Raw genomic sequence first — 25,833 nt, forward strand, 5'->3', positions numbered from 1 at the left:
CAAACACCCGTATATGGCAGCCACATGGTGGAACTGTGTTGCATGCATACACACACACATAATGCTAACACCTAGGGCTAACACATACACACACACATTGCAGCAACGTTGCCCCATCTTGTACGGTTGTCCCTCACTAACACACACACACATACATGTCGATTGGATGTGTCAATGGCAGACTCTGGCAAACCAAGTACACACCCTGTGCATATGATGAAATTGTGCCACCTCCTGCCATCTGTAACATTGATGCTGGAACAGGATAGCATGGTACTGATGCACAGGGTGACTACATAGCACTGTAGTATTATTATCATGTTGATAACAGCACAGTGTAATGATATTGTTGTGGGTAGATTCGAGCATGCATGATGCATTAACTATGTTTGTCGTTGCAGTTTTGTATACACCAGTGTTAATTCCCAAAGTGTACTGTCTGCACATGTGCCACATGGCTGTGGTGTGTACCTGTGCCTGCATGTGTTGGGGTGTGGACAGTACATGCGTGATGTTTGCATCACCGATTTGCAGGTGTACATTTGTGAACATGGTCAGCATGGAACATGACATGATTTGACAGTATGCTGTGGGTGATACGGTTTCCACATGTCAATGGTCTGCATTCTGGTAGTATACACAGCTTACATAGCCTGACATTCAGTGGTCATTACATGGTGTCTCCTCAACTGATACACAGACATAGGAACCTGGTGTCAGTGATATCCCTGCAGTACTACACTATAGCAGTAGCCATAGTTATGGAGCCCCACACATCCCTGGGAACAATACCCTTTAGCATATGGCAGTCTCATGTACATGCCAACACACTATGGATATGTCCATCCATGACTGCAAATACATACAGTGGCCTACAATGCATTCTACACATGACACACCTAACCACCACAAGGGTATCATATGGACAGATACCTGTTGTCTAAGCCATGGTATATTGCTGTAACGCTACTGTGGCATTGTCATCTGCATGTAGTTAACATAGTATTCCAACAGTACCATGTAGGTGGCAGCACCCATCATGTAGAACGGGTAATGGTGTGTACATGTGGATAGGTGTTATCTTGTCTATCCTGTGATATTCACATTTCCAAAGGTATTCTGCAGTTCCTCTGTGTATCACCTAAGCAAGAAGGTGTCTGTATGCATATTGGCAACAGTTGCCATACACCTACACTGGATGGCCATCACTCACAGACTTTGCTGTGTTTTAACATGTCTGACATATACTGCAGACATGAACCGTCACCCACATTAATCTATCAAAGCTTTCATGGGTGTGTGTCACATAGTTGGCCTAGGACACAGATCACTGCAGTAGCTTGCATTGTCACCAACATACATGTATGGCTTAAGGTCTGGTAAGCTGCGGCACATGGCGGCAAAGGTAACAACTGTATTCATATGGGGCAGGCTTCACACATAGGAACTATTATAGGTCACAGGTACATATCTGTATGTGGCAAACACATACCTGATGTGTGCATGGCAATTACTGTTATAATAATATGTCATACAATAATGAAAGCAAAACACACAACACATTCACAAACTGTGTGACAAACGCACACATGGCATTTGTAGGATTCAAACCCCTACCTAACTAGGTTATGGCACTTGAGAAAGATGCATTAGCACAGCATGCTATTCGCATTACTGGATGATTTCCCTTCTCCTTCCAAAAAAGAATGTACATCTTTTAGTGTGCTATCCCAGTCTTCAAAATGGCCATTCTTTTCACAAAGAATTGCAGACATACACACTCCCCTGCTCCTGCTCCAGCATTTCAGACCATGTGGGTTCTGTCCTTGAGCCAGTTTACAACCCATCTACTGACATAGGGGTTTCTATTGAAGCTGGTGATCTTATCTATGATGACCAAGTGGGGTACTGTATGGAAGGCTTTTGCAAGGTCCAGGTAGGCTGTGTGGACCACCATCCCCTCGTCAATGGCCTTGGTGACTTTTAAATGATTCAACCAGGTTTAAGAGGCAGGATCTGCCTTTAAAGCCAAAATGGGTAGGATCCAGTGTCTGTGTATCCCCAGTAATGTTTATTTCTGAGGTCCATGATGATCCTTTCCACAGCTTTGCAGACCAACCTAGTCAGGCTTCTGGGGCGACTGTTTGCAGTATCCGTTGAGGCACCACCTTTGTGGAGAGGGTCCACTGTTGCTGTACACTGCTCTTTGGGTACATATCATGCGTTAAGGCTGACACTGAACAGTGGTTTAATGTGTGTGTCCAATTCTGCTTGGGGTTCATGTTGGACACAGCCCAGGACACCGTCTGGTCCCATTGATGCTGTGTGTTTTGCTTTGGAGAGGCTGGCTGTTACCTGCGCATCTGCAATGTCAGGGGGCCAGCACTCTGCTGGGATAGATATTTACCCTTTTGGGGGGGGGGGGGGGGAGTTTGCACTGAACCTGTCAGCTTGGATGTTGGCAATGTCTGTGGGTTTGTTGTATTGTTTGTCATTTTGGACTAATTCTGAACATACCTGGAAACTCCCACACAGGTTCCTACAATAACTAAAGAATGTCTTGTGATTATCCTTGGTGTCCTGTACGATTTTTATCTCACCGTTGGCCTTAGACAATTTTATGTGTGGACATTGCTTTTCAATAATACTGGTCAGAGATGGCTTCCCTTTTTGTGATTTGGATCTATCATATAGTAGCTTCCTCCTTGTATTGTATTGTTTGTTTATGGCTGGGGTCCACTAAACAGGATGCCTGCCTTTGGAGGATTGGGTCTTGGTTTTATTTGGGATTGCATGATCCATGCATTCCTGACGGTGTTCATAGAATGTGTTTATAAAGGGTTATGAGGTCTGGGCCGTATTTTCCACAGACTCAGAGGCTGTGAAGGATTCCACCTCAGGTTTTGAGGTGTGTGACATATGCTTTAGTGAACATTTTTCACTGTGGTTTTCTGGCCATGGGCTGGGGTGGGGATGTGAATATCCAGTGAGATTACTATCTGGTGTGATCGTACCAGTGAGGGATACACTTCTGGTCCTGGCCATAGAGTCCCCATGTTGGTGATGGTCAGGTCCAGTATGCTTTCCCCTCTTGTGGGAGTGGTAGCAAGTTGTTCCATAGCATTTTGGTTTATAAATTCTGGGAACCTTTGGCCTAGGGTGTTGGAGCTAGGGTAATGCTCCCAGTGTATGTTTGGGTAGTTGAAGCCGCCCAATATAATGGTGTTTGGGGAAATCTTCATATTTTCATGTGTTCTCCAGTCGGCCAAGTGTGGTTCCTGGGTTTAGGAGGGTGGTCTGTAGCAGGCTATGAACTGGAAGGCGGTTTTACCCATTGTTGATTACACATGGGTAGTCTCTGATGCTTCATGCGGTGCCACCAACCTGGGGGTGTGGGTATCTTTGACAAATATTGACACTCACCCGCCTTTTGTAGTTTGTTCCATGTTTTGCAGCTGTAAAGCATGGTATGAGGTGTAGCTGTGAATGCTAGGGTGCTCTTGGGAGCCTTGAACCAGGTTTGAGTGTTTGGAGTGCGTGCATCTTGCAGTTTAGACTTCTGGCATTGAGTAGCATTACTTATACTTTCTTATCCCTTGTGATACCTATGGAGGTGGGATTGTGTTTTGAGCCTTACCTAGAAAAGGCACTATGGTGGTGACAAGAGCCTTTGGCAATATCCAATAGGCCACAGGTGATAGGTGAAATCCATCCCTAGCAAAGCATCATGTCTTGTTGAGCATCTCATCCCAGGCTAATAGGCATTGGATCCCCTTTCACTGACACCAATACTTAAGCAAATTGTTGTAAATGATCATCTTGTCTTCATATTGTGGCCTCATGTTTGGTGAGGGTAGGATGCTACCGAAGGTCATCAAGTTTGCATATACAACATGGTGGTAAATGCTGTTTAGCACTACCTTACATTGCTCAACACATAACAATCATGCCTCAGGTGTTGCTGCAGGGCTGCCTATGTCGGATGCACATACTGCACTCCCTATACATGTTTGGCAACAGGTAGTGTCAAGTTAGGCATCCCTTTTACTATATGTGCGAGTCAGAGAGAGGTATCATTTCCAGGGTTCCTACTATGCGTTGCCTCTTTGCCAAGGCCAGGGCATACTGGGCACGCCTCCATCTGCCTACTGGGGCAGGCTCAGGCTGTTCCTCCTCTGAGTCACGCTCTGCCTGTGATGGCCTTGGCACTGGTGGGGGGGCTGTTTGGCCCAGGCCTATGCTGGTCCTGTTACAGCTGTTTTCGCAGGATCATATTATGTAGCATAGCACATACCATGACAATTTTGGTACATGTAGTTGGTGAGTATTGCAAGGCTCCACCAGATGTGTCCAGGCACTGGAACCGTGACTTAAGCAACCCAAACACAGGCTCAATTACATTTCACGTTTGTGCGTGTGCCTCATTATGGCGTTCTTGTTCAGGTGTGTGTGCATTTCTGATGGGTGTTATCAGCGACGGTTCCAGTGCATAGCCAGCATCCCCCACTAAGTGACCATGTGGGATGTCCCCATTGGAAAATGTCTGGTACAGCTGCGTTAGATGCCAGATATGGGAATCATGGTAGCTTCCAGGGCAGCCAGCACACACATTCATTATTATGCCCTGGGCATCACACATGACCTGGCAGTTGGAGGGGAAGCCCTTGTGGTTAATGTAGGCCCTACCCCGCTCACCGGCTGGTGCTTTGATGCGTATATGCGTGCAGTCTATTGCACCCACTACCTCAGGGTATTCTGCTATTTGCTGGAAGAGACGCATATTGCTAGCCAATACCTCACGGAAATTGGGGAAATATACATGATCATCGACATGTGCTGACATGGCATCCAGGAACTGGTGCAGTACCCTGGATGCCGATGCCTGTGATATCCCCATCATATCACCAGTTGGTCTCTGAAAGGTACCTGTTGCTAGTATTCTTAGGCCAACACATACCTTGGTTTCCACTGGGATGGGTTCCCCTCTGTTGGTTTTGTGTGCGAGGCGTGGCCTGCACAGCTCCACAATTTGCTGCAGGAGGTCTCTGTCCACTCTATAGCGCTCCACTATCTCCAGCTCATGTAACCCCCGGTAGGTGACCCTGGGCCTGTACACTCTTCTCAGTCTCCTCACTGTGGGTTGTCCGGCAGCATTTGCATTGTCACCACCCTCAGCATGTTGCATGTCGTCTTATAACAGCAATGGCAGCCCCTAACATTTTTTGTCTGAGTCAAGCTTTTTCAGTTTTCACTTCTAGTAGCATACTCCAGTGTTTGTGTCTCTTGTGAGAAACAAACTGCACTGTTGTTTGCAGAGTTGTAAGTGCTGGGCTGGGCTAGGCTAGTGCTCTGCCTGTGTTATTGCCTGATTTGGATCGTTTTCACCTGCTAGCTCTACTAATATCACCTGGTAGCTTCCTGCTATTTGTTGTGCTTCCTTTTTCCTTTCTGTTTCCTCAGGGGGAGCGACACGCATACAAGGGCAAACATGATCACAGCAGCTCACACATGCTTAGACGGACTAAAACTTGCTTATTTGGGTTAAAATGTGCGCGCACCAGCACAAATGTGCTTACAGGTCTTTAAACAGCCTTATACATGCTTACTCCGGCTTAAACGCGCGCACTCTGTCTTACTCAAGTTTACAGGTGCACATACCCGCTCAGCAAGAAATTTTGGTGTTATCCACAGTATACACCTTCTATTTCTTGGCTTTCCCTGGTCTACCTGTTGACACACCTCTTTCCATGATGTCTAAATGACACCTAACAGATGCCACTGTTCTCCAATGAGCTGCACTACTTTCATACATACTCCCCTTGTGATGTCACCTATTTCCTACTCTGTTCCTCCCCATATCCTACTCCTACACTCCACTGACTGTGCTCATTTGCTATGTAAAAGTGTGATTCACTATCCTAACACTCATTTACCTAGGATTGCCTACTAATGCTTGGTTACATGTCTTAGACTGGGCTTCTCCCCTTAGCAACCCCTACTCGGCGGCCATGTTGTCTTCAGCCTGCTATTCCCTTACACTGACATTTGGCAATTTTCATAAATTCCATGTTTGTGGCTTTTATTCCCTTATTTTATGATTTTTATAGCGCACCCAGTTTGCGCTGCGCTTAAACATCGGAAATCGCCGGGGAAAAAATTATTTTTATTTTAATTTTGCATCAGGGAAACTTTCCAATGGCCGTATATTTGGCCATTGGCATGCTTCCTCAACCATATGCAACCTTTATTTGGAGCCGACAAGGCTCCATTGTGATATTTGCAGAACAGTACTCAGTTGTCAACTGAGTACATTTCTGCAGCTAACACGTCTCCTACTCGGACAGGTTTCTGCTTCCTAGATCGCAAATTTACCTCATTTGCATGCCTTTCGGCTGCAAGTGAGTTAATTTGCATATCACAGCCCTCTCCGTGTAGGAGACGTGTTAGAAGCTCTCTTACACGCCCCTACAGGCTGTTCGTGGATCGCTCGGACATGATGGCTGCATGGAGTCTTACTCTACTCGTAGACTCCGTGCAAGCAATCGTGAATCCGGCCTTTTGTCTCCTCATTATTTTTGGTTTTGTGCAAATTTCTTACTCTTAAAAGGGTTGAAAGGTATGGCTACCTGCTGTATTAATCTCAAGGTTTTAATGGTTGAAATGCCTTCCCTCATATACTTACCTGTGGAATCTACAGTGCCATTATATCATTACAAACCATTTAAAAAGGTGGAATGATTTATGTTAAAATTCCATTTTCTCTTCCACTGTTCAAGTCTTCTCAATATCACAGAACAGGTAGAACTACTTTACAAATTGTTTCAGGTTTCAGATGCCAGTGTTCTTGCCAGTTTTTCAAACCATTTCTTTCACATGCCAGTGTACTGTGCCAGTTCTTTCAAATGCTAGTTTTTTCAAGCAAGTTTTCAAATGAGTGTTGCATATCAGTTTCAGATGCTGTGTTGTTCAAGCCAGTTCTTTCAAATATAGCGTGTTTCATGCTAGTTCTTTGATATGCAGTGTTTTTCATGTCAGCGCTTTTTTCAAGCCAATTCTTTCATATGCCTCGTTTCTCGTGCCAGTTTTTTCGAATGCCAGTTTTGCTTTGTTACTACATCCTAGTAACAAAGTTCTGCTAATGTGCTGTTTATCAATTAAATACTTACTCAAGAATGAAAAGATAAACATCTTCATCACAGTCTAACCCCAATAATAGGATGTGAAAGTAGCAGAATGCCTGGAAAATGGAATTAGACTGATCGAGAAATCCATGACCCAAAAGCATTCTACAGGTACTGCAAAAAGGAATTCATAGTCACCCATGGTGGAAAAAGTGACATCACATGACATGAGGCAAATGAAACACAAGACTGCTACAAGCAAAACTTCAACACCTGATGACAAAGTATGCAAGGTTCACAAACTTTGAAGGACCAGAACTTCAGATCATTGCAGCAGAAACCTTTGAGGTGTTCATGCAGTTGAGTATAGTATCTCCTATAACAGTCTGGACTGTGCAGTAAAATAGGCCAGGCAGCTGTACAGCAACTCAGATGTGGCAAAGAAACTATCTTGTGGAAAGACCAAGTAGTCACCAAAAGTTTTCTGGGACAGCACTTGTTGGAATGTCTCCTGCATGACCTGCAAATACCAGGATTTCATATGCCATATCATTGGATGCTTCCAAAAAGGAAATCATAATTATTTCCACTTGTTGTGCAGTTCTTTTCCAAAGAAGATGGGTTGGTAAATGACCTTTTGGACTTTGACTAATCTGCCTAGATTTTGAACATAATGAAAAGCACTCCTTGCTCTGGAGCAGCATTTTAGCACATGGGGCTGATAACATCAATGTCACTCATGGAAAGAAATTTTGGCTGTATACCATATAAAGTGCCCATAACTCCAGATAGCTAACTGTAGGGCACACATAATTCATAATGTGGCCAAAAAAGCTGCAACCCAACTACCTTATGACATGGAATTCTTTGAGATGAATCTTTTCAGTCATTTCCCAGGTTCTGCCACAAGGACCAGAGACTTGACAGACAGTTCTATGGTATGGAATTCAATACTCTCCTAAGACACATGCCAACAAGGTGTCACTCCTGCCAGCCATTGAGAGTAGCAAAGAAAATCTCCCAGCGTTCCAATCGTACTTCCTCTCCCAGGGTGAAGAGGAGAACTTCCGGCAGATATGGCAGTACTTTTCAGAAAATGAGCATGGTGAGAATACATTGCCTACACTGCCCCAGTACTATCTGTAATTTCTCAAAGATGTTCTCATGGAGTTCAATGAGCATATTAGAAAAAGCAGCACTTACTGTCATGAAGACATTTTGCAGTGAATCTCTCGTAAGAAAAAACTGCAGGAAAGAGCAGAAGATGCTTTCTTTGGTGGAAACCTTAGAGCACTTATGAACTCAAGACAGCACTTTCTTCAACAAGCTGAAAAAAAAAGACCGTTCTTGGTGGCAGAGGTCAAATACTTAGAACAATGGTTTGTTTTTAGAGAAAACAGCTACAGTTCCAGGTTAGCTTGCACTAAGCCCTTTGCATTCAGTGACTTACTCAATGTGACCGCTGTCCTCAGTCTGCAGGACATAGTCCTGGAAAAGACTGTCTATTTGACAATTAAGCCCTTAATCCAAAAATTATGTACCAGAGACTTATCACCAGAAGAAAAATGGCTAAAGCTTTTCAGAGAAGAGTCCCAGCTGTCTGCACTATATCCCTTGATTACTAGGATATCACCTATACCAACATCCAATGCATTTGTGGAGAGATTTTTTTTTTTCTTTGGTTAAAAGTAAATAGATGTCCAAAATTGTTTAGTAGAGAGGACCTGTTAAAAGCTAAGCTACTGGAATACAAACTACAGGATGAAATGTAGTGACTTTTATTCAAACTATATCAAACACAGCATTTCTTCACCCCATCAAATCAAATGCAAAGTACACATTTAAAAGGAAAGTGATTTCTTTCAGTGTGCTTGTAGTTTCACAGTATTTATATTCTTTAGTTTTCTTGTTTAGAACAGTTATGGTTAGTGTAATATAGAGCTTTTATTTTTTTTTTTAAGATAACTTGTTTGTTCAATCATGTGCGTAATGTGTGGTTTTAGTCAAGTTTACTTACTGTTAAAGCTATACAGCAAAAGTAATGACGAGTAATGTGTGTAAGTGTTTTTGCATTTATGCTTCACGTTTACCGTTACAGCTGCATAGTTTACATTTCAGTAGGCTGTAATAACTGCCCGCTGTTGTACCCATAACTGCATCTCCTTCACAACGTCTGTGATGGTGTCAGGGTACAGAGCATGGCCAATGTCACATTGGCCACACGTCCAAGTCCCACTTTCCCCACTTTAAAGGTAGAATCCTCCTTCTGTGTGCAACTTTGCTGCACTTGATATTGCTGAGCTGTACTGTCTGAACAGAAAGATAAAACATTACCTTGGGATCAGATCAGGTACTGCAGCATATTTGTTTGGGACTTGCAGTCAAGACTACATTGTACAGTAGCAACTTATCACTTAAAATGTAAAACTAGGTAACTCTTGAGCAGTGGTTTTAACAAGGAAGAAATATACACTGTAAAGCTGTCAGAATCATAATGGAAAAGGGACATCTAACTTGCATTACAGAGTAATGGTGCTAAGTGCCCAAAAAACAGCCGTCGGATAGGTTTTTTTTTTTGTTAATTTATGTAAAATTTTCTGATGTGCGTTCACAGTCCAGGATTCATTCTCTGCATTTGCAGCATCTTGAGTTTGCTGAAAACTGACAATCATGGAGCTGGTGTTGGGGAAGGGAGTGATTTACATTACAAATTACTTGTTACAAGTTTTGCATTCAGTGACTTGACTCTTATTTTAACCTAGAACAACATAAGAACATTAAATCCACATTTTTGTAATCCTGCAATACCTGTTGAGCTTTTGTGGATAAAGATGTATTGGCATGTCACAGCTGTGACACAACACACTTAATGTATGTTGTAGGAGTGGGCACTTGTGAATGCAGTATCCAACACAGATTTTTATTACAGGCAGGGTCTGAATCATGATGGAGCAGTAGAGAGGAATATGTAACGCATTCCGTCCAAGCAAGGCAGTATTTGCCCAGTTGGTGCACGTACATGCATCTGCTTTCTAATTTAGGGATATGAACTTTGATAAGCCTGTAATGAACAACCTTACTTTCACTATAAGTGACATGGAGGCTTTAAAAAACGCATACAGTGGTGTCTGGGAATTGAAGAGGTAAGGGAATAGAACAAGTATATTTAGACAAAACACAATGAATAGAGATGCATGTGGTAGATTCATAAAGAAAAATGCACAGTGTGCACAAAAACTTTGAAAACCTGACGTGACTGGAATCAGAACCTGTGAATTTAAGGCAGTATGCAGAGCCCCAATGTGTGAAAAAAATGAGCTGATGCATTAGCAACAGTTTACTTATTTAAGAAAATTATTTCAGAAAATTTGGATACGGTCATGAGCAAATTTACAGTGAACAGGTACAGACAGCACTACAATAAGAGGCAAATGGCCCAAGACCATACATCTCAAATGTCCTGGATTTTGCATAATGCTCATATTTTCTAATCATAAACTGGACATGCCTCTTAATTAGGTAAAGTAATGGTGATTTCTGTAAGTCAATGGGATACGCTAGTATTCAATTATTTGTTTAGAAAATGCTTGTTAATGCAAAAATTAAGTGAAGCACAGTGTTACTTAAAACATTTCTCCAATTTACAGCTTGTCAGTTTTTTTTCTTAGGAATTTGGCTTTATCAGGAATCCCTGAGAAATGAAATTGGAAGGTTTTCTAAACAATGCGTTGTCAACAGTTCGCAATAACATGCTCGATGCATGGAAGGTCAAGTTGAGCTGCTCGAGCCCTGAATTTGAACTGTGAAAATGTTGAATACAGACATCCCCAATTGTCCAAATTTGCCCCATCCAGTTAGCACTTAATCCTGGGTCCAGAGCAGTAGGACGTTTCAGTGTTCAAAATAGTTTGAAACTTGTCAGTATTTGACATACCAACTTCTCAGGAAAGGTTTTGGGGAATGTTCGACTTTACCTTCTAAGCATCGAGAATTCAGCAGTAAACCACTGCCAACTGCTAGGGAGTATGGATTAAAATTTCAGAACAGAAAGAGGATGTGCTGCAACATAAATAAGTGTCCCACCGGCAGTAAGGAAAGGCTAGTAACAAAGCAACAGTACATGAGGCTAGTTAATTGCTGTGAGCTATCAATCACAGCAGCAAACAGCTCAAATTACCCTTAGGACTTTGACAGCTAGAAAGGTGAAGTGTGTAGAGGGAGGGGAGATGAGTTGAAGAGCTACAACTCAGGCATAACAAAAGACTGACAATTAGCCCGCACTAGAAAGAAAAAAAAGGTAAAGGCACTTGGAAAACCTGTTATCGCAGTTTGTCTTTTAAGTAGTCACTGAAAAGCAAGAAATGTTAATTAATCCTGACTGAATGAAAGAAACCAGGGCATGTGTGAAAATAAAGTCAATGTAGTGACAGCAGCTTTGGAATCAAGACACATGCATGATATAATGTTTTAAAGGTAATAAGTGCATGGAGGGATACCTAGAAGCAGACAAAAAAAAATCAAAATCGCTTTATGTGCAATTTCAGAGTTTGCCCAAACATACTTAAAGTGCATATTTTCACAGAGTGGTGTTAAGATGTGGGAAACATTACAACATGATGAAATAAATATGTTCTGTCTGTGGGTGCAGTTCTCCTTTACATTGTCTCAAAATATTTTTTAGCTCTTTATCCTAGTCCACTGAGCACCATAAGCACAAAAGAACTTCATTTATTTTATCACTGATTGCAAAACAGTATAAACGTAATAACAATCTTCCACTTGCAAAACCACAACCATTCATACTTCACAATCTCTGTCTCTTGCTTATTTGCCCAGTCTTTTCTTACTATACATTCACGCAAGACATTAACCTTTATATTTCTTATGTCTCCACTAGTACCACATGCTTACTTCCTCCTCCATCCCCAAAGGCTCATGTCTACATTAGCATCATCTTAACAGTGGCTCCCTGTCTCTCCTTACATTACTAACCCCAAACCAACCACTAAAACCTGCTTCATTGGTTCCTACTTTCTGTGGTACATGTTCAACTGTTAAATGATCTCAAACTTTCCATTCCCACGACAGGGAAGAAGATTATATTTTTCATAGGCTTGCAATATAGGACCATAAATTATATTTATATGATCTTTGTTTCTATTAAAAAAACTTTCACTCTAAATATATAAATAGCAATATCATCACAAATACTACTGAGGTTAACAAGCAAGTTATTTTACGGTGCAATGCCTACCTTGGCCATACAGCAGAGATAGTACATAATACAGCTTTATGCAATACTTCAAGACTCACTCGCCAACATCAAGCATTTGATTTTTTTTTCTGTGCACTTTTTGCTCTTGCACCAGCAAACTATCAGTCATCCACCCAAACGGACATACTCCCTCACTCCCCTTACCTAGGGATTTCACCCGATACCAGGGCAAGGGTAGTTATTCAAGCAGCCATGAGGCATGAGTATGGTATGACCTAACCCCACCCAATCGACAAGGAGGATAGGTAATCTGTCACTGCAAATACACTCATGTGGGAGCATGCTCTAACACACCCAGTATGAAGGTTACCACCAGATCTGTGGCTTGGTAAACAAATCAGCTGCTCTTCTGAAGGGACCTATGAGCCCCATCAGTCTCACACCCCCAATGGGCACACCAATTCTCCTCTGCCAGCATCAAAAGCCAAAGTGCTAAATGAACTCTAGTTGCCAGAATCGGTCATAAGCATACTTTGAGCGTTATCCTTGTACACCAGTAGTGCTGGCTATCGTAAAGCATTTAAATAACTCAAAATCAGTCTACTTCAACTTCCTTGAAATGAATTTCTAATAACCTGCAATTTTGTTACATAAAAAGTGGTAGTGCTAAAAGGTTTTTAAAATATTCACAATATAAAACATATGAAACAATTTTAAGTACACATGCTCTCTCACTATGTGTAAACTTAAAATTTAATAACCCTTCCTTGTCCAAGTTAAATAAATCTTTATTCAGCATGACCATACAACAGTCTACAATGGCATGCCTCACTCCATTAAGTTATACATTCATAAAAGTCTCTATTACACTCAATACTTTACTAAAACTAAATTGACCGATAACTGTCAACAGTTAACTTCACATTGCTGAAAACACCTGCAAACTGAAGTTAAAAATGTTTAAAGCAAAGACCTTTAAGTAATGTCTTACAGGATAAGGATTTCTAAAGTTAAAGTACTCACTTAACACCTTCCAATCTGGAAAATCACTGAAGGCCCAGGGTACTTCTCAAGCATTCCCTTCCCTTCCAAATAACAGCTTACCTCCTATGCATCTTTAGCTTCATTTGTCACGTTCACCACATCACCATCTTTCTGAAAACTCTTTTCTGTTTGGTAAGATAAAGACTTGGAATTTTTTTGCCACTTCCTCTGAAAAAAGGGTGCCCGAGTGTAATTAAAGTCCTATCTAACAGTTAAGCATAGGAAGTCTGTATGCATCAGCACTTGCAAATCCATTCTGTGAGGTAATTTGTACCTTTCAGAGAAGACAACACAGGAATCAGGATCTCATGACATGATCCTTCAGAGGAACATATGCATCCCAGGGAATGATGAGATCCACTGCAGTCAGACCAAAAACATTAACTCCTTGAGAGAAATGACCATCTCATATCCCACTTTTGCAGGTTCTGAGGAGCACATCATGCAAACACTTTCTCAGACTCCTTTGAGTTCTAAGAAAGGAAAGCTGTGGCAGAATGAAAAGTGAACATGGTTGCTGAAAGGAAATGCCTTTCTCATTCATGCTCTAGAGATGTTATTCAATTTCAAAAAAACAGCAAGGGAGCCCTTAAAGTACACATCCACATATGGAAATTTAGTGCCCTTTTACTGAAAGTGGTGAAGTGCATCCAGGCATGCCTATGCATACCTGCAGCAGCTCCTGTTGTCTTATGCCCCTCTGTGGGTCAAGTACTACTATAACTATGAAGCAGCCAACCACATCAGGTGTAGAAGCCTAACTGATGAGCTTCTCTGACAAAACCATCAGGGAGACCCTTTGGCACTACACTCATTTTGTCCTTAAAACTGATCAAGGGTAAAAAAGAAAAACAGGTTGCAAACCTGTAAGACTCCTTTCACTTTGGCATTAAATAAACAGAGTGACTACTTATGAGGCATCAACAAACAACTGCTGAGCTGTCTGCAAGAGATGACTACACCAGGAATGTATGGAACCAGAAAAGAGTTGAGATTGCCCACTCCCACATTCTCATAAATTCTTCGGAAATTAAGTATAAATCTCATACCACTATTTGTTGACATACTAAACTACAGCCATTATGTCCAAATAGCCAGCACTCCTGAAAAAAAATAATGTATTTTAAGGCCTTGAATATTAGAAGATTGTTCTCATCTCCACAGCAGTACTATACAAAGACTCTGGCACCCACATCTGCTGAGTCATCTGCTCACTGCAGTCCCCACCCACCAGATGGCAGAAGCACCTGCAACAGTTGTGGCCATGTCTGCAGGAATGGTCAAGGGTCTGCTTCGCAAGCTGCACTGGTATTTCAGGCTGGTTTCTCTGGACAACTGTAGTTCTGAGACTACTGAACTACAGAAGCCACTGTGAAATCCTTTTGTGTAGCCTGGCATTAAGAACTACAAAACACTATGGTCACTACATGGACCTAAACTTGAAAACCTCAATCTGATGACACTAGACAGAGGTCATTCAGAACTACAGCATGTTTTGTACCCAGTCTACAGGTAGGTGAACCAGTATTGGTCAGTCAGTATGAGCAGAATGTCCCCAATTTATTCAAGCTGAGACCTTGCTGGAATGTTTAGTGATTCACAGCCAAAGTAGAAATACTTGTGCTGAATGATACTGCCCCATCTGGGCAATGCCAACAGCGAGTCCAAGGAAGGAAACATATCGATGTTCTTCAGTTGCACACAGGTTGCCAACATTGCCATGCATCACATTAATATTTTTCATAAGTACTAGACTAGCTGCCCTTGCAAGGGCAATTTGAGCCAAGTCAATTTCCCTTCTGGTGCCTGAATTAACTTACCCCATTTCTGTTACACTGGCCTTAGGATATAATCAATAATTATATATTACTCCTAATGAGAGTAATTGGGATCATACCACAGATAATTTGTCAGGACTCATGCATCCCTAGAAATGAGGTAAATTCAAGTGTTAGTGACCTGAATCAACTGTGACTGTGCCCTATTCAAAAGTACAGTTTTGTACCTACCATAAATGTAGATGTTCGAAGATCCACATTGCTGCAGTCCTTACACTTGGGTAGTCCGCTGTCCTCGGTCGGCCCGAATATCAAAGTATTAGGCTGACGTTGGTCAAGGCGCTTAAGACTGACATCAGAACGTCAGGGTACAAATGCGCATGACCGACGTCATATCCTCAGTCTTTTCTTGCCCCAGATGTCAGAAGACCCTAAACAGAAAGGTCAAAACCAAAAGACAGCAAAAAACAACCAACCACCCTTGCACTAATCATATGAACAATATATACAATATGCACAATATTTACAACCCAAACCACACAACCGCCTCTAACAACAGAGGGGAAGGAGGGAGGGTAAATTGGACTGCAGCAATGTGGATCTTGAACATCTACATTTATGGTAGGTACAAAACTGTACTATGTTCTTCATCTCACATTGCTGCAGTCCTTACACTTGGGTAGAATCCCAAAGCAGAGGTAAGGGAGGATGGCAAAACTATAAAGTAGTAGGAGCTGCCAAAATGCCCTGTAAAATAGCAGTGGCAAACCCAGCCCTAGATTTAGAGTAAAGTGGAAGGTGGCAATGCTTAGAGAAAGTATGCACTGAACTCCAAGTAGCTGCCTCCAAAATATCTTTAGTTGCCACCCCTTAAAAAGCTGTAGAAGTGGCAGTAGCTCTAGTGGAATGAGGCCTAATCCCAGCTGGAACCTCCTTACCATGATGGGAATAACAGAAAGCAATACAAAACCCAATCCACTTAGAAATAGTTTGTTTTGACACAGGCTTGCCCTGAGAACCCAAAGCAAAAGAAACAAACAACTGCTGAGACTGCCTGAACCCTTTAGTTCTGCTCAAATAATATCGCAACTGCCTGTGTATATCCAAAGTGTGCAAAATCTTTTCCCCTTTATTTTGGGGGTTTGCATAAAAAGTAGGCAAATGAATAGTTTGGTTTAAAGCCACACTAGAAACCACCTTAGGCATAAAGGAAGGATTAGTACGTAAAGATACCCTATCCTTATGGAAAATTAAGAAAGGCTCAACTGCCATAAGGGCCTGTAATTCAGAAACCCTTCTCGCAGAGGTAATGGCCAACAAAAAAGCAGTCTTCCATGATAAATACTTCAACTCGGCAGTAGCTGCAGGCTCAAAAGGTTGTAGAGTGAGTTTCTCCAACACAAAATTGAGATCCCAAGCAGGAGTAGGAGCTCTACGCTGGGTCTTATATTCTTTGCCCCTCTAAGGAATTGCTTAAACAAAGGATGAGAAAACAATGGTGGATCACAGTCATAGTGAGCAGAAATAGCTGCAGCATGAATCTTAATAGAAGAGAAGGACAAACCTTTGTCCAGTAACTCAGCAAGATATTGAAGAGCCACACTTAAATTAGGCTTAGCAACATCAAATTCCTTTGCTGCACTCCAAAATAAAAATCTCTTCCATTTATTTGCGTATACTTTCCTTGTACTAGGCCTTCTGGCCTCCAAAATAACATCCAAAACTTGCTGCGGAAGCTGAGACCCTCCAGGGTTTAAAACAGAATATGCCAGGCTGTTAGGTGAAGAGAGTGAAGTTTGACATTGAGTAAATGACTGTTCTCTTGAGACAGCAGGTGTGGAATCGAAGGCAAAGGCCATGGAGGCTCCCGAACCAGACTTCAGTAATGGGTACCAGTGCTGTCGAGGCCAATCTGGAGCTATTAGAATCATCTTTGGCTTGTCCTGTCTGACCTTTAGGAGTACCTTTGGGAGGAGAGGCAGAGGTGGAAAGGCATACACATGAAGATTGCTCCAATTGAAAGAAAGAGCATCCACTTTCCAAGCTGTGGGATGAAACCTTTTTGTGCAAAACTTTGGCAGCTGGTAGTTTAGTGGAGAAGCGAACAGATCTATGTCTGGAGTTCCCCATGACACTGTCAATTTCTGAAATACATGAGGATCCAATTTCCACTCGTGGGGATCCACAAGTCGTCTGCTCACCACATCTGCTAAGGAGTTCTGTGCTCCGGCAGAAACCTTGCCTGAAGATTGAGCTGTAAACTGAGAGCAGTCTCCCACAAAATCATTGCTTGTCTGCATAGAGGATAAGAATGTGTTCCCCTTGCTTGTTGATGTACCACATGACAGTTGTGTTGTCTGTTAGAATCAACACCTGCCCTGGAAGAAGTAAATCCTTGAAAGCTATTAATGCAAATTGGACTGCTAACATCTCCTTCAAGTTGATATGTAGATGTTGTAGTCTGGCAGGCCACGTGTCTTGTATCCACTTTCCATTTAGATGAGCTCCCCAAGCTTTGTCTGAGGCATCTGTCGTTAGAATCTGACTCGCCTCTGGCCGGGTCACAGAGAGTCCCTTGTTTAGGTGACATTCCTGAGCCCACCACAAAAATTCCTTTTGAATGCAAGGTATTATCTGAATGACAGTGTCCAACTCTTGGCAGTGCTGTGTCCATACATTTTTGAGATACCATTGTAGCTTCCTCATATGCAGTTTGGCATTGGGAAGCACCAGAATATAAGATGCCATGAACCCCAAGGCTTGAAGGACTGTCCTTGCAGTCAGCCTGGACTGATGAGACAATTGATGGAAGTAAAGGGAAAGATTCTTTTGTTTGTCCGGGGTCAAAAAGGCCATCTGAGATGCTGTATTCAGTCTTACACCCAGAAAGCACATGTCTTGAGAGGGTACTAGACTGGACTTTATTTCGTTCACAGAATACCCCAGGCATCTTAGCACTGCTATCACATATTGCAAATGATGAAGAAGCTCGTCCCTTCCTTTGGCCAGAATCAGGCAATAGTCCAAATAAGGATAGATCTGTATTCCTTTTAGCCTGAAGAAAGCTATCACTGGAGCCAGAACCTTTGTGAACACTCTGGGCGCAGTAGATAAGCCAAAGAGCAATGCAGAGAACTGATAATGAGAAGTCCCAGCTCGAAAACGGAGATACTTCCTGCAACTTAGCCTGATAGGAACATGAAGGTAAGCTTCCTTGAGATCCAGAGTCACCATCCAGTGATCTTTGCCCAGCAGAGGTAAAAGCTGTTGTAACGTCAACATTTTGAACTTGGGAATGTCCAGATAAGTGTTGAGGATAGATAAATCCAAAATTGGTCTCCACGTGTTCCCCTTCTTTGGTACTAGGAACAGGCGAGAATAAAATCCTAGGCCTACTTCTGGCAGAGGGACCGGCTGTATGGCCCCTATTTGCAGTAGTAGAGAAATTTGTTTGTGAGCCTCTATTCTTTGCTGAGGATGGCTTTGAAAGGAGGCAAGGTATGGAAATAAAACCTGTAACCTTGGTGTATAATATCCAATACCCATCTGTCCTGGGTAATTAAATTCCAATTTTCTTTGAAGAGTGCCAACCTTCCTCCCAAGGGTGCTGCCAGACAAGAAGGCTCTGGCAGCTGAAAAGGCAGGTCATTGGGCCTGTTTACGAAAGGACTGGCCCCTACCTTCACTCGAAGACTGTGTAGGTGAACTCCCTGTTCTAGGTCTGAAAGAGCCCTGAGCTCTACCCCTACCACGTCTAGATCTTCCCCTAGACTGTGAATCATAAGAAGGGTACGTCCACCCCTTAGCAGGCCAATTCCTACTAAACTTCGGAGGCTGAACTTGCAAAAAATCTTTAACAGTCTGCATAGACTTAGCCTTGTCTTCCATTTTCTTTAAAACTGCCTCCACAGGTGAACCAAACAATACATCAGACTGTAAAGGAGCATCTAAAATCCTTGTCTTAACATGGTCAGATAAGTTCTGATCCCTCAGCCAGGCGTGCCTGCGAAGAACTGACCCAGTGGCAGCCACCCTAGACGAGGCCTGTACAGCATCAAATCCACATTGTAAAGAATGCTTACCCACCTGTTCAGAAACATGTACCAAATCTTGTAATTCTTTACACTCAATGCCTTCCGCCAGAGCATCTACCTTAGACTTCAATTGAGAAAGAAGATAGTTTTGATATTTCAACATGTGAAACTGGCAATTCAAAGCCCTCATAGCTAAGGTGGAAGAAGTATAGACTTTCTTTCCCCATCTATCCAAAGCTCTGGCCTCTTTATCTGGAGGAACCGGATTTTTACAACAGAGGCCTTGACACCCTTAGGTCCCTGACTAACAGTTTCTGGGTCCGCCCTAGGACTCTTATACAGATATTTATGAGCTTCAGGCACCCTGTAATACCTGTCCGGTTTAACAGGAGCAGGAGGCAAAGAATCAGGATTAAGTGAAGCCTCTGCAAACACATCTTCCACAACATCCAGAACAGGAGGAATAGCCAAAGGCCTATGCTGGGGTAAAAGCAAAAATTCCCTAAGCCTTTTCCTGGAATCAGAGAAGTCCTGACCTTCCCACTTAAAATGTTCCCTCATAGAATGAAGAGTCTCTGAAAAAGAAAAATCCTCTGGAGGAGAAGCAGAAGGAGTAGAATCATCCCCATCAGAATCAGAATAAGGAGAATACTCCTGCAAGTCTTCAGCCGAAGACTCTGAAACATCCGAAACCTGCTCAAAACTCCCCAACTCTGGTTCCACCCTAGGCCTCTTATCAGGCGGGGGCAAAGAACCTCTAATCAAAGTAATTAAATCTTCTGCCATTTTGAGCATGTGCTTCTTGGGCACAGATCCTGAAGAACTAGGAGTGACACCAACAGAAGCTAAACCTGGCCTGCCTCTGGGAGAAGCCTTAGAAACAGAAGGAGAGGGCCTAACCACCCTAGGAAGGGAGGGGAGTACAGTAACCTGGGAAGCCCCTTCAGCCTGACCTGCCTCCTGAGAGGCCACATCCTGCAATATCAAAGTCTCCCCCTGGGACTCCAGAGAAGCCTCCGGTGGAACCACCGGTTCCACTGACGCCTCCAAAGAACCGGCGTCCGGTACGGATGACTCTTCTTGCCTGGGTTTAGCTGCTTTGTCTTTGCGCTTCTTCGAAGAAGCGGGCGTCGGAGCATCCGACGGCATATTGTAATTGCACCGCTTCCCGAAGACCAACCTGGCACAATCTAACCTTCGCTTAATAGTGCGCTTATTAAACCTAGCACAAAAGAGACACCCAACAACGTCGTGCTCAGGTCCCAAACAAGGAATACACAAAGTATGATAATCTCTATGCGGTATCTGCTTCCCACAAGAAATACAGTTATTCACTTTTTCTGACATCCGGTAAACCAGTGAGGCAAGAAAAAACTAAAATATTCCCCAACGGGGTACTTAGCCAACTTCGACTCGGTCTGAAACTCCGAATTCGAAAAATTTCAGAACGCCGAACGGCACTTGCAACGCTGCTTCTGCATCGGACCATGCGGCAAAAAAGACTGAGGATATGACGTCGGTCATGCGCATTTGTACCCTGACGTTCTGATGTCAGTCTTAAGCGCCTTGACCGACGTCAGCCTAATACTTTGATATTCGGGCCGACCGAGGACAGCGGACTACCCAAGTGTAAGGACTGCAGCAATGTGAGATGAAGAACATCATAACAGGATCCTTGAGAAGTTTTGTCAAATTAAATGTGCTGATAAGCATCCTGGAGATCAAAATCCAGGTCTCCTGTGGATAAAAGATGGGAGAACAGAATGTAGTGCAACTAAGGGAGAGGATTCATTTGGAACAAATGCTTCAGGCTGTTGAAATGTAGGAAGAGTCAGAGGTCCTGCACCTTCGTGTGTACCAAAAAGAACCTGCAGTAAATACAATGCCTCACTAGTTTACTAGAATGTATTGAATGGTTGCTTTTGTGAGGTGCTGTAATACTTGTCACCCCATTCGAAAATGCAAGCAAGAAGAGAAGTCCGACAGCGACGGGCACTATGATCTAGCTACGAATGGTTTGAAATAGTTTTCTGATGTACTCATTCATCTCTCCCTGGAGAATTTGGACCAATGGCAAACAAAGGGAGAGCCCTTCAACTTCACCTCTCACTGAAGACACCTGAAAAAGGATCAAGAAGCTCTACCTTTACAGGAACCTTTACCTCCCTACAATTAGGTCCACGGCTGTTGGACAAGTAACACTGATGATTCTTAGGAAAGTAATAATCTTATTCCACATCTAATGCTGCTGGCCAAGCAGGAACAATGAAAAACGTTGTCTCTTTTTGGTCTTAGAAAAGGAATGCTGGGGAAAAGTTAAAAACTGTCCCCATCAACTGAGAGCTGGCAAAGTGGTAAAAATTAAATAAGCACCTAAACACTGAAAGGATTCGATTAAAGCACAACAGTGTGACCCACTCAGCTGAATGAGCACCAAGGTGAGGACACACTACTGTACTTCAAACAGAAAATATCACATTAAGACACCCATTTCACATGGATACTGTCGACTACCTCTGTCGAGCTCAAGAGTGCTCTGGCCTACAAAAGGTCCAAGTATTTGTTCAGCGATCCCCACCATTAATTCCTGGCTCAAAGATTAATATCTGAAGCTGGAATATACACAAAAAGGGAGTCCATTCCTAGGTCGCTCCCATTACCCCCTTTGGTGTATGGAAAGCAATGCTGTAGCAAGAACACATATGAGCACCACAGCAAGCAGAAGGGGTGAAAGAGGAACACTTAGATGGAGAACCTCAAAAGGACTGTCTTGTGTGAAATTAACAGGGGGTAGAAAGTAGCTACAAGTATCAGGGAACAGTTCTTTATATATTTTACAAGAGAAATTTAAGCAGTACTAGTAAGACAGTCAGAGTAGCAATATCAATGAAGGCTTGGGAGGCCTCTACCAATGCTGTGAATGGGGGAGATGTAATTAGATCTACAGCAACAGGGAGAGAGAGGAGATAAAAAAGCAAGGACATTAACTCGAAAAAAATTGATGGGGAAACGCAGGCCTCTCCTGGTCACAGAATCAAATGACCATCGATAATGTACTACTGTAGGAAACAGAAGATGGCCGATCCCTACAATAATGACATTGCCATATTTAAATGGCTTTGGCATCATGATCAAGCTACACTCCAGATAAAAAAGGGGTCTATATTAAAATTAGCGAAATGGCATTACAGCGCATACCATTTCGCGATTATATCCACACCGAAACCCCATAACAGCGAAACCCAGGGTCACCAATTTTTTCCCCATGGGGAAAGGGGGAGGGTCAGGTAGACCAACAACATAAACCACTTAAAAACATTGCAATGTGGGGGGCTTTGCCCCCCATACCCCCACTAACTAAATATACCAACTCCAAGATCGCACTACAGTGGGGTAAAGGGCAATATCACAGCTCAGGCCAAGCGATTTTTTTCCCTGGGGGAAAAAAAAAAAAAAAAATCACTGACCTGAGCTTTCGCTGTTGTGCGGTTTCGGTGTAGATGTGTTAGTGAGACAGCATTCGCTGTAATGCCATTTCGCTAATCTGATACAGACCCATAAAAAAGATAGCTTGTTGACTGTCACTTCCCAAGAATGGTACCCTAAAAATAACCAAGAAGTTGTAGCGAAAAACACAGGCAGGAAAATCTGCTGCTGAATGGTAGCAAGTATACAATCAAGTGTATTGCCCTAATTCAGAAACACTTTTCAAGTGCTACTAAACAAACATCTAGCAGAAAGGATTAGCTTACTGAACCATACCAGTTCATAACGTTTTTTTTGTATCCCACCAGGAGAATGAAATTTAAGATGAGATTATTCTCATTCTTCTAGAGGCAGCCTGGCAGAGTAGAGGGATAAAGCCCTACCCGCATCCAGGATGTCTTAGGTACTTGACAGAGCTGGCTTACACTCACCCACATCCCCCACCAAGGGGAAGGATTAGGCTAGAGGAAGAAATGCTTCCAGAACCAGGATGCTAGTGAGCATAAGCAACTCATATGTATGCCTGAATGACCCCCCCCCCCCCAATGGCTTTCGCCCTAGTTGATCTGGAGACTACCCTCACCCCTAAGGAATGAACAGGCTTTAGTCCAACAGGGGGAGGCCTGATGGCCAGCAGCATGGGGGGGGGGGGTGCAAAAAGATGCAGGAAAAACATGTGGCTACTAAGTGCAAATCACACTACAGTAAAGTTGTTAACTAGGAAAACAGAGCTTAAGTACTTATTGCAAAAGGACATGCTTACACTAGATCTTCTTCTGCAGGACCTTTCAGCAGTTTCTGCCTCTTCTTTTCTGCAAAGTACATTGCATTACCTTTCACATTCTAATTCCATATATCTAAGTTTGTTTTATACAGCCATCTAATTCAATTAAGGGGGCTTGCAGAACTCCATAAGCCACGTAACTGTATAAATACTGTGTTACTACTGAGAAAAAAAACTACATCAAGAAAAGCTGAAAAACAGGCAAAGGTTAGCAACACTTGGGGTGGGAGGGATAATCTTATTTTCTAACATTCTAAAAATAAACACCAACTTTAACAGAACATGAACAGAAAAAAAAAAAGAAAATTCAATAAAATGGAACATACTGGGTGAAGTTTTCCAATATAATATTGTTTCAGCAGCTCCCTGGCATCCATGGAATGTCCAACATCTTCAAAGCTTTCAGTAGCATCGCCCCCCGCCTGTTCCAGCAAAACTTCTTCTCCACCTGGATGCTGAAGAGAAAAAAAATGTTTTACTCCATACAAAACTGCAGGATTCCGGACTACAACACTAGAAATGGCAATAAACTAGTTTGGACAGGACAGTTATCTAAAGGCCTGTGTCCAAAACACTTGCATTGCAGTAAGACACTTGCACAGACAGCAAGTCCTCTCTATAAAGGAGGCTTACACTGGAGTAAGTCACATATACAGAGAGCAAGTCTTTGAGAATCTGGCTCAAAGTACATTTTAGAAATCAGTCAGCTTCTCATACTTACTGCTGTCCACGCTGTACTTGCTTAGTGACACCTCTCAGGAAGGGAGTATCACAGGGTGACTACTACCGACAAAGCCTAGAATACTTCCAAAATTCGAATAAATGACCTTTGTCTCCCAACAATATAACACAAAATTAGCAGAGGTGGGGGTCACAGCAGCCCCTACTGCCACCCCCCCAAGCCAGCAGGAAGTATTTTTTTAACCCAAGAAAATAGTTAACACAGTGTTAATGTTTGTTTGTGTCATTCGGCTTTTCCCGGTTAGGGGTCGCCACAGCGGAACTCCGGTCCGCTAATGATTGGCAGTAGAGTTTTACGTGCTGGCTTGCCGGGCCTAACGCACAACCTTCAATGAAGGAACATCCATTCATGCATGTCGCCACACAGAAGACGCTATAACTGAGAATCGAACAGGCAACGTCTAACTGTGAGGCGACAACGCTACCGCAGCAACACCACCGCAGTCTAGTTAACGCAGCGTTAATAAATTCACAAAGGTTATTGTGCATGGAGTGTCAGGATTACACTCCAAAGTCATTAAAAAAAACTGTAACATGCTTCTGTAGTTACAGACCTGACTAACAGTGACTTTAGAGGCATACAAGAATTGTCACACACACCCCCCAACCACTGTTACACTCTGTCTCAACTAAGGTCACTCTGAAATGTCACGGAATATCGTGCACTGTATTCTGTCCGTGGAACTGGTGTCAGTCTGTAAGTAGCTTATTCAGTACAGTATTAAAAACTGTCCCTGGCTTTTCCACCCATGCTGTTTGTGCACAGCACTCACCAAGTCCTTTACTGGCTTTCTAAGATGGTAAAACGCTTTTGCTCCCCCTCCCTTTTTCCAACTGGTAGTATATGGAGTACTCCATGCATTACGAAGGGTTATGATTGGGTTTTACCAATCTTAATCTTATGTGCTCCAGGCATGGATGCCAAGATTCACCTCATGAGCTTCACTCTTAAGGCGAGTTTCTTGGCATTCATGTCTCTAACGTATCAAAATACGGTTACAGTCTTGAAACTCCTTGTTAACAGCACACTCTGCTAGCTTTTAGTAAGATGATACACATTTCATGCTCACTGGCTGTTAAACGGTATATCTTCATAGACCATTTTAGTTATAAAAAGGACTCCTGCCTCGGTCAGCTATTTCTGAAGTGTTGTAAGTAAAATGATGATAGTGACCAATATTGTGTGCCACCTTAAGATTTTTACTAAAGTAAGTTGGTTATGTTGCTTTTTTAAACACTGCATACAGGTTTGAGTAATTGTGTATATTATAAAATAACTTTTTGCTGAATTTAACTAACAGGGCTATGTATCTTTTTATTGCAATTTACTTTCCCATTAAACATCAGTAGTTGGGTCAAGTTAACAAATCTTTCCTGACAAAATCAAGACATTTACATTTCTTTAGTATGTACATACACATAGAAAAGGCATCAGTAATTTAACTCTGGAAGAACTCTTGTTAGTCAGACAGCTTAAGTAACAGTAAAACCTGCGTTGGTTTAATAAAGGCATTATATCACTAAAGTGTTTCAGCGTTTGCGTTTTCCGTTAGCAGACCAATACAGCATTTCTTTATTTTTTTCTACTGTACAAAAAAAATGCTTAAGTGTATATTTCAATCTACAAACA

The 25,833-nt window shown here is 42.6% G+C and overlaps 1 protein-coding gene across 1 annotated transcript in view; it reads right to left on the minus strand.

Moving 5' to 3' along the window:
- Positions 1–25,833, minus strand: part of LOC122810338 (cytochrome b5-like) — a 616,134-nt gene that overhangs the window by 497,252 nt on the left and 93,049 nt on the right. Inside the window, exon 2 of the mRNA XM_044081911.1 lies at positions 23,789–23,917. Coding sequence (XP_043937846.1) covers positions 23,789–23,917 — 129 coding nt within the window. The remainder of the gene's footprint in view (positions 1–23,788; positions 23,918–25,833) is intronic.

This window comes from Protopterus annectens, chromosome 8.part1 (genome assembly GCF_019279795.1).
Source record: "Protopterus annectens isolate FY-2018-M chromosome 8.part1, PAN1.0, whole genome shotgun sequence".
Lineage (NCBI taxonomy): Eukaryota > Metazoa > Chordata > Ceratodontiformes > Protopteridae > Protopterus > Protopterus annectens.